We start from the raw sequence: 10,772 nt of genomic DNA on the forward strand, positions 1-10,772 counted from the left end.
GGGAAGGCATGAGGCGGAGATCTGGGAGGGTGGTTTGGTGGAGGATGACAGTGGCTAGGGTGTTGGGAGTTGCACTGGGTTTATTGACAAAGAGACACAGGCACAAAGAAGCATTGGTGTTGTTGGGGAATAAAGTTGGGGCTGGCTGGGTTTTCTTTTTTAATTAATTAATTTATAAATTTTCTGTTGTATAATTATATTTGTATAATTGATTTTTAAATTCTTTAAAGGTAATTGAATTTTTTTTTTGGTCTATGATGGTGGTGGGCTCCATTTTGCCATATCATCTAAATTAGTGAGTAAATATTCCACATGTACATAATTACTGAAATACCCCTGCCACATCCGCAATTTTAACATACTTATGGATGGAGTTAATGGTAGGGGGTAAAGTGAAACAAGAAATCTTGGTCAAGAGGGTAAAGTGGGTCACTTTAACTTTCAGGGGGTAAAGTGAGATTTGACCATAATTTCAGGGGACACTACAGTAAATAAGCCTAATTGAAAATTCATAAGGGATTGTCGAAGCACCTTCGATATATAACATCCAAGACTTTTACAACCACACATATGAATATGCAAAAACACATAAGGCTTGCAACTAGATTAAGATAAATAAATAAATAAATAACTGTTATGATTATACTGTAAAAGTGTAATTAATCATAATTGTTTTAGCTCACCCTTCAAGACTACCAAGGTCTCTTGAAACAAAATTTTAATGACTCATTCATAGAGTCAAACTGTAAACAAAAGAATTGCTAGTATGGTTACAATTTGGTCTCAATCTACTTGTCATTCAATAAAACAGTATATGCACGATATAAGAAAACTTCAAAATACCATTAATAAAAACTGAAAAAACAGACTGTCTAGATAATACTAGTTAATAAAACAAAATAAAACTATAATCACTTTAGCTTCCACTGACTCCCACTGATCTTAATCATCAAAACTTATCAGCAATCCCATATATACTAGCTTCCACTGACGCCTATGAAAAACATGATTAGGTGAGCCTTTGTTCAAATGATATGCTATTATAAAATACGTACCTACATGACTTACAACAGTCTCACCATCTCATAACTTCTCTTTTGCTCACAAGAACTTTAAATGCAAATGTCTCATACCAGATAACCTTTTATTCCCTTTTGCAAAATACGTTGTAGCACTATTATCATTTCATGGTTGAATAGGCCTCTGTATCGACTCCACTACTTTTAGCATTGACATAAAAAAATTTGAGCCACATTGCCATGGAAGTGGCTTCATAAACTGCTAGAAACTTAGCTTGCATTGTTGAGGTTGACATATATTTCTGTTTTACACTCCTCTGTGCTAGTGTACCTTCTACAAAAAGAAAAACAACACATGATGTGCATTTCTGTGTATCCCAAACAACCTGCAAAATCAACATATGCATAACCTTCTAGCTTCAAATCTTCAACTCTTCTATAAACTAGCTTATATTCTTTAGTCCTCTGCAAATACCTTCACACCTCTTTCCCCTTTTCCCTGCAACCCAATGTGCTTGTCTAGGATTGAATTGAAACCTGTCAATAACACTTATGCAGAATGCAAGGTCAGGTCTAGTGCAAACTTGTGCATACATCAACCTTCCTACCAATTCAACATAAATCTGATCTTGCACTTCCAATTTTCCTTGTTCAATTTTAGGAGACTACTCACTGCTTAGTTTGTCCCCTTTTGAGAATGGTACATCGCAACCTATGCATTTTCAATTCAATTCTCTGGCTTTATAACTTATAAATTGTCAATTTGAATTCTTCAAATTTTTCTGCAACAGATTGGTTAGGTAAAACATGATATAAATAAAGCTTTGATACCACATGTAAGTTTAGATAGTTATAACATATTAAACACTAACCAAACTCAAACATGGTGATGACGTTGATAGCACAGGAAAACCAGAGAGTTAATCTCCTAGGGAGCTCTCTATTTATATGCATCTCTCTAGGAGTCTTGCCCATTAAGAAATGTGAATTGTGATGGCGCTGTGAGCAAGGATATAGGTGATGCAGGGGGTTGGGGGGAGGGGGGCTTCTTTGTGATACCCATGGTGATTTTGTTTAGGGTTTTGCTTGTGACGGATCGGTGACTTTGGGCATTTTGGAAATATAATTGTTTGGGGATGGTGAAAATTCACCCAACCTGGGAAACTTTCAAAAACACAGGCAGCCGGGCTCCTAGAGTTACGACTAGGTGCGAGAATTGATGTCGGGTTGGAGAAAAATAGTGGTCGGGTTCGAGAGGTTGGCCGAGCTGGAGAAGAATAGTGGCCAGAATCCAAGGCTCGAATGCGGCTAGAAGGCAATGGAGCTTGGCTGCCGGGCTGTGCTTGAATGTGGTTGGAAACTCGAAGGTGGCTAAGCTGGAGTAACTCGGGCTGCACTCGATTGCAGCCGGATGGAGCTTGGAGGTGAGATGCGGTTGGATTTGCTGGAGGTCTTGGAGCTTTCGAGGCTGGAGTTTGCAGCCAGTGCCCAGATTCTTACGGCCGAAGATTTGGAGGGCTGCGGCTGATTTTGCAGCCGGTGCCCAAGGTTTTGCAGCAGGAATTGTGGGATTTTTTGCCGCTGGAGCTTTGGGGTTTTTGCAAATATGTGGCCGGGATTGTAGCGGCCGGAGCGTTGAAGCTGGCCAGCCTGGTTTTGATGGAGTTGAAGCGACTGAAACCCGAAACTATGTAGCCATATTTTTGGAGCTCTGAGGTTTTGAAACAATGCGGTTGGAAAGTGTTGGCTAGAGGGTCTTTAGGTTGAGCCCTACTTAGCTAATTTATATATATATATATAAGTGAATGAATATGAACGTGCGGCCACAGTCTTTTTGATGGGGCTAGATTGGAGGATTTTGGGCAATTAGAGTGAGAATTTTATTGTATATTATATGTAATAAAAGTGGATGGCTATTTAAGAGAGCTTGGAGGTCCAAGCCCAAGCCACCAATTCGAGCCCAGGATTTCTGGAAGAATATATGCACGCGGAGGAGGCCTCACAAGGAAATCAAGGAGATTGATAATAGTTCAGAATATTCCAAAATAAAGAGAGAATCAAGCAATCAAAGTATCTCCACCAATGAAATCCCACGGATTTAGGGGGCTTTGAAAGGAAAGAATTTTAACAGAGTTGACATTTGGCCATTTAATGGCCATACAACATCAGACAGACAAACATATTTTTCGTCTAGCACTTTTCTTTTCCTAGATTTAGGATTTTATTTTTCAAGCACCTAGTGTAGCGAATTCTTCCTTTTCCTAGTATAAGTTTAAATTCTTGTTCAATTTACATTTTCTTGTCTTTTAAATTCAACTCTATTTCCATTGCTTTACTTTTCACTGTTATTGCATTTTCATTGAGTTTAATTTCAAGTTTAATTTAGTTTATCGTTCTTATCGCTTTTATTTCGTTCTTGCTTTATTTATTGCTTTGATCTATTTTATCGCACTTTAATTCTTGTCTTTACATTTAAACGAACATTTAATTTAATTGCACTTTTTTCACTTAAAAACCAAAAAATCACAAAAACATCCATACGAAGCCAATCAAGGAACCTCCTCTTGGCCTAGGTTCTTTCACTTCTTCGAGCTCGAGGATGGTTAGGCTTTGTATGGATGTTTTTGTGATTTTTAGGTTTTTAAGTGAAAAACGTGCAAGAATTAACAGCACTGCGGGAGTGCTTACTACTGTTTTATGAGAAAGGTTTTCACAATCTTATTATTGGGTTAGATTCGCAGGCAGAAGTTAGTTACTTAAATGGCATTGAGGTGTTATGGACTAATATTGGTAACCTTGTTCAAGATGTTCAGCTTTTGATGGAACGATTGGGTGTTGTAGAGGTGTGCTATCAACCTAGACAAGAAAATCGGGCGACTCATTCTTTGGCTCTGTTTGGTCTTCAGGAGCACACTCGGTTCATATAGGAGGATCAAACACCAGTTTGGCTTTTGGATGTACTTGAGTTAGATAGGGGGGAGAATAGGTTTATTTTTATTTTTTTTGTTATTATGTGTTGTGGTACTCTTTTTTCTTAATCGAATTTTTCTCATTTGGAGGTTTTTTAAGACACCATTTTAATGAAGCCACAAGATAGCACTACACCATTCTAGTTTTGGCTGAATAAAAGTTGTCAATTCAGTCAATTTAAGAACATGTCCAATAACAGTAAGAGCTCTTTGTTTGTAAGGGTTAACTGTTGATTTACCCCTTGAACTTGTACGCTACTTTTAATTTGCACTCTCAACTTTTTTTTCTAGAAAATTGAATACATACTAATTTTTATTGCCAATTGCCCCTACTGTCTAAATCTCAACATTTCATCCAATTTGCTGTTAAATATGAGGGCAAATTGGTCATTTCATATGTTAAAATAATATGAAATCTAAAATAAATAAATAAATTATTTTAATAAACAGTGGAGCCCACCCATGCCTTCCATTTGTTGTAATTGAAAAAAAAAATAGAGGGAGAGAGAGAGAGAGAGAGAGAGAGAGAGAGAGAGATAAGAGACTAGAAGGGGTGTGGAGGTGGTCCTCAAGGACATGAATGGTGATGACATTGTCACCAAGCTCTGCCACTTTGACGAGTGCCCACATCAACCGCTCATTGCTGCGTGAATCTAACTTCACCCCCACCACTACCGTCTTCCCACCACCACCACCACTGCCTTCTCCGGTCAACAACTTCATTTCACCATCAGCTGCCTTTAGTCCGACATCGTTTCATTTTTGGAGAAATCAGTCACTCCAATGGCACTGGAGTTTGTTTGTTTGTCTATATTGGAAATTGGGAAATTGGGAAATCAAATCCTGGTTGGTTGGTCAAGATGGAGATGGTCTCGGAGGAAAATCTCATGTTGTTTCTTCGGCTCCTTCTACCTTGTTCACTTGCTACTCTCTCTCTCCCTTTGTCTCTTGTGCCTGCTCCAGAGAGATGAGGAAAGGAAGGAAGGTCTGTTGGGGGGATGGGTTTGGGGTGGAGGGTGGCTTGCAATGGTGGCCATGGGAAATAGGGGAGAAGAAAATGGGCGGTTGCGGGTTGGGGTTCTGGGTTTGTGGGGAAAGGGGAATGGGGGTGTGTGGGTGAAAAAAAAAATTGAGGAAGGGAGAAGAAATCTGGGGGAAGGGATGGATCTGGTTTGTGGACGATATGGGGGAATTGGCAATAAAAATTAGTTCGTGTACTCACTTTTCCAGAAAGAAAAAAAAAATGTTGAGGTTGCAAATTGAAAGTAGAGTACAAGTTCAGGGGCTAAATCGACAGTAAACATTTGTTTGTAATTACGATACTACTTGCCCCTTTACTTGTAACGAGTGCGAATCACATTTTGACACATATGCAAAAGTAATTCATCAAAAACACAAAAAGAGAAACTTTTGCACACATATCACACTGCTATTTTCAGGAATGTAAGAGCTTCCACTGACCTGATAGGGAGGAAAGTATTTTTCTTGTAAGGCTTTTTATCATAAATGGTCCTTGACGTTTACGAAATTATCACGAATGGTCCTTGAGTTTTTTTGTGACACTAAGGCCCTGTTTGGTAAGCTGGACTGGACTGGATATTTTCAATTAAAATGGACATGAGTCCTAGCCATTGTTTGGTGGACTTAAAGTGTGTCTAGGACTGGATATTGACTTTGGATCCAAGTCCCAAATAATTGGGGCTTAGAAACCCAACCCCAGACATGGGTTTCGAAGCCAGAGAGCACGCCTCCAGCCATCTCTCTTCTTCTCTCTCTTCTCTCTCTTCTCTGTTCTCTGTCTTCTTCTTCTTTCTCTCTTCCCCTCTACTCTTCTCTTCTCTTCTCTTATCTTCTTCTCTCTTTCTTCCCCTCTTCTCTTCTTTTCTCCTCTTCTCTCTTCTCTCAGATCCTCTCTCTCTTCCCCTTTGCCAAATCTTCTTCGTTGCCATATATAGACCTCAGATCTTGAATGAAAGGCATATCGTGGAAGAAAAAAATTGGTGAAAGGCAGATTCATAACTTCTTCCTCTTTATTTATATATATAATTTTGCAATTTTTTGTTCTTTGAGATATGAAGGGAGGTGGCTGAAAATTCAAGATCTGATAAAGAGTAGGTAAAAACTGGTATTTGGGGAGGGAGTGAAAGCTTGAGTGCTGGCGTCTACTTCTGGGAACCTGCTGCTGCCATCAAACTCCACCTCATGCCTTTCGTCTTCTAGCTTTTTATTTTATGTTTGTATTTTTTTGTTGGATTGAAAATTTATTTTGTTGTAATTAATTTGGAAATGAGAATATAAAAATAAATAAATGGCATACTAATCTCAACTTTGGTGTTGTACTGCACCAAACAACTTCTTAAAATCCAGTAATATCCTAACCAGTCCAGTGTAATGTAGAAAGGTTAATCCAGTCCAGTCCAGTCTAGCTTACCAAACAGGGCCTAATAGTCCTTAACGTTTGGACTTTTTATCACAAATGGTCTTTGCCGTCAAAAATTCTGTTAAGTGTATGATGTGGAAGATAAGTGGAGCCCACATGTACAATCACATCGTGACATGTGGATTAAATAAATAAATAAATATTTTTTTTTAATGAAAATCCATTAAAAAACCATTTAGCCTCTCTCTCTCTCTCTACTCTCTAAATGGTTTTTTAATGGATTTTCATAAATAAATAAAAAAATATTTATTTATTTAATCCACATGTCACGATGTGATTGTACATGTGGGCTCCACTTATCTTCCACATCATACACTTAACAGAATTTTTGACGGCAATGACCATTTGTGATAAAAAGTCCAAACGTTAAGGACTATTAGTGTCACAAAAAAACCTCAAGGACCATTCGTGATAATTTCGTAAACGTCAAGGACCATTTGTGATAAAAAGCCTTCTTGTAATTATAAATTATAACTCTTAATTTTTGTTTATCAATCTGTGCTTGGCCATTTTGGATGGAACTTTGAAACTCATGCATTATTTAAATGCATGTTTAGTCTCTGTATTTTGTCTCAATTTCAATTTCGAGTTACATTACTTTTATTTTTCTCAACTGTTGTATCAAATAAACACGAAAATTAAAATTGAAAAAAGTTTTACAAAGTTCTTAGGGCAGTTTTCAAACCCTCAACAACATTTTTCTCAAAATCAAATGGATTTTTTCTCTCTAAATTGAAAATCTGGATTTTACAATGACCAAAATTGGGAAGAAACAAAATAAAATTAGTGTGTTTAAAATTGAAATTGAGAGAAAACACAATGAGGAAAAATGCATTTCACTCATATTTGGAAAGGTTGAATACAAGAATCACGTGGTGGTTATGAATAGTTTATTTAGAGGAGGTAGGCTGACCTTGAGTTGAGCTGTTCGCTTTTCTTTCTGCCTCCTTTTCCTCTCTTCGGAGCTAAGGAAGGAATTTCAACCGTTGGAGAATTGGGCGTCAAAATCAACCCAACATGATATTCATATTCATAGTGGGTTCTGTGGTGGTGGGGTATTGCTACTTGCTAGTTGCTACCCTAAAACCTGCCAAATTCTCGAATCTAATACAATAATAATATTATTCTTTCCTCCAAATTAGAGTGGGTCTAGGGAGACTGACTGTCTGTGTGGTTCTTTTTTTCCTTTTCGGTGTTTGGTTGCGTAGTGTGAAATGTATAAACTATTAATTTCAAGGGTTTATTAGAATCTCAACTGTAAAAAAAAAAAAAAAATACGTTTATATGAAGGTTTAAATGTCAAAATGGTTTGTGTCGGTCAATTTAGTTCCCGTGTTATTAATTTGATAAATTTGGTTATTGAGTTTGTATATGTTGGATCCGGATTCTCTGCTTTAATTTTATCTTCCATGATATGCTTTACTTTTGTTCTCCATATGCCACCTCATTAAAATTTAATTTAAGAGATTTAAAGGTTAACATATCAATCTAAAAACAAAATTCCAATTTACTCCTAATTAAAAAAGAAATAGAAAAGTTGATAGAGGTCCAAAAATCCAATCAATAGTTGGGTCTACTCCTCGAATTATTGTTTGTTGATATACAAGTCCTTTGACTAGTTTCTCACGTAGATTACATTCCATTTTTGACATATTGATTCAAACTTTTGTATTTAACTTACTTGTATTTAAATTTTTTCTTCCTATTATATCCCTAATGTCTAAAATGAGTAAGATGAGAATTTATATGTCATTAATGACTAGATTTGATCATGTACAATTAAAGGAATAATTACATTTTGAATGTAAATGTTGAACACTATTTACCTGTATGTTAGGTACATAATTTAATGTGGGTGCTTGCCTAATTGATTAGTATAAAATGTGGGCCTTTACTTTCATTGATTAATTTGTATTTTACCCATATATTAGGTAAATATTATCAATGAAAGAATTCTAAATTTAAATTCTGAAATTTAATTACAAGTAAATAATTCATTAAATTTAGATTTTCAATGTGTTCCTTATTTACCTCAAAGGGTAAAATTGATACAATAAAAAGAGTAATAAAAGTCTAAGGACATACATCTAAAACTAAAAACGCGTGGCCTAAATCCAGTGGCAGCTAATCATTTTGAACCTAAATCTAAGAACCCTAAAAGAAAAGAAAACCCTAACACCCAACTAACGGGATAGTAGCGTCCATAGCTTTTTTTTAATTTTTTTTTATCCTTCCTGCTTAACGTTATGTCTTCTTCTCTTTTTTGCTCTTCCTTGCGTTCTAGCCTTTTTTTTTCTTGCTTCTTCATGTCTCTGCCCGTATCCATTGATTGATGAGTGTAGCTCCAGAGAAAAGATTCCTTTTCTGTTCATGTCGATTTCCTGGATAAAAAAGATATCATATTTGAAGAACTGAATTTCGGCTTTGTTCTGTAATGTTTCTTGATTGATTAGTTATGCTTACTTTCTTGAATATCTTGATTTGTATTGAAAAAAAAAAAGTATTTTAAAAAAACCCAAAAGAAGTGTAAATGGACAAATTCCCATTTATTTTCGTCAGTTTCTCCAATAACTAATGAATATTTAACAACAGATGTTGGCAATCGCCGCTAGTAAATTGTTATTATGTAATCAATAACATCAATAATTACCAAGGTTTTTCTAAGTACCCAAAAGACGAAAAGAAAAACAAACCCTATAATTACCCCAACTAATCAACCGAGTCTCAATTTTTGGGTACACAACATACTAATCAACCTCTACTACAAACCAAAAATCTAGCTTCCAGCGACCTTTGCTTATTAACCCTTGCAATAAAGGCTTCAACTCTTTTGTTTAGTTCTTCAGCAGGAATTCCAGCTGCCTCCTCCTCCTCCTCCTCCTCCTCTTCTTTTTCTTGTTCTATTTCCTCCTCTTTTTTCTCTACTTTTTTTCCTTCCTCTTTTTTCTCATTTTCTTCTTCTTTTTCTTCTTCATCAATTCCCTCACATTCTTTAAAGTCTTCGTCCTGATCATCTTCATGCTTGTCTTCTTTAGTTTCATCAACTTCTTTCTCTTCAAGTATCTTCGCATTGTCCTCCTTCTGACTCAATATTGCCGGTACAGTCCTCTCTTCTTTCTTCTCATGAAACGTGGAGGTTGGCGCCCTGAGACTTCGAGTTCTCTCAACATACTCGTTGTACATCTCATTCGCGGGAGATGAATGCCTGCCGCTGAGCCTCGATTCTCCAATAAGGAAGACAACTATGAAATTGACCACAATGAAAAGGCATCTGGGGTTAAAGAACCCGGACCAAGAATTTGGAAGAGACATAAACAACAAGTGTTTGGCAGTGTAGAGAGAAGGAAACCAATGAGAGTAGGAACAAAGTAAACAGCATGCTATTGCAATAAGCAAATGAACAATAAGACTGTAAAAAATTTGACTGTTGTTCTGCTTCTTGTAACTCTTCATGGCTCGAAGCTTTTCACCCTTGATTGGATCCATTTATATATTGCAAAAAATGGTATGAGGAATTTGGTGGGATTATTAGTTCTAAGTTGGTCCTTTGAGAGGAGCCAATTTAGAGGACTAAAATTAGACAGTGAGTCTTGATTGAAATTTGAATTCACATCTGACTGAACGTAAAGAAGTGAAAACAAGGTGTATATATAGTGGGGGGAAAGCTGGATATTTTGGAGGGATTCAAGGCATGCATGCTGCTTTATTAATTATTGTACATGCATTATATTATTGTGTGAGGGGAGGGTTACTTTATGAAAAAGCTAAAACAGGTTGAGAATGTGTTCATTTGGGTGTGCTTTTGTTTTTCAGCCTCCAATGCTTTTCACAATTCCTTTTCAAGGTGTTGATGGTTTTCAATTTTCCTCTTCTGAGCTAAGAAACATACATTTGCATCATCAGCAACGAATTATGAAAAGCTAGCTACTGATTTTTGCAATTGGGTATAGGTGGTATATGGTCGTACGTCCATGTGACATCAACCCTCTTAATTTGTTTAGGGTGACAGAAATTAAAGAAAAACAGCATAGCTTCCTACCCTTAACTTCCATCATATTACACACCTTTTTGTACAGAATTAAGTTTTTAGTGTATGTTTATATATATATATATATATATATATATATATAATGACAATAGCGAAGGCAATGACGGATTCAGCGAACAAAACTACACACAAAGGTCTAGTCGTCGGACTACCAAAACATCATACTTTTTTTCTCACTTAAAGGGATTGGAGGGAGCATAGCCACACATATACCACCCCCATCCCTTAAACACCCAGGCAGTGAAAATTTATTAAAGAAAAAGAAGAAAACGCATATATATATATATGCTAGTGTT

At 36.5% G+C, this 10,772-nt stretch overlaps 1 protein-coding gene across 1 annotated transcript; it reads right to left on the reverse strand.

The window, feature by feature from the left end:
• Nucleotides 1–8,931: 8,931 nt before the first annotated feature.
• On the reverse strand, nt 8,932–10,062 carry LOC110756788 (uncharacterized). The gene has a single exon (XM_021958246.2). The coding sequence runs from the start codon at nt 9,912–9,914 to the stop codon at nt 9,180–9,182; it is 735 nt and encodes a 244-aa protein (XP_021813938.2). The 5' UTR covers nt 9,915–10,062; the 3' UTR covers nt 8,932–9,179.
• Between the last annotated feature and the right edge of the window lie 710 nt (nt 10,063–10,772).

This window comes from Prunus avium, chromosome 1, assembly GCF_965620075.1.
Source record: "Prunus avium chromosome 1, drPruAviu1.hap1.1, whole genome shotgun sequence".
NCBI lineage: Eukaryota > Viridiplantae > Streptophyta > Magnoliopsida > Rosales > Rosaceae > Prunus > Prunus avium.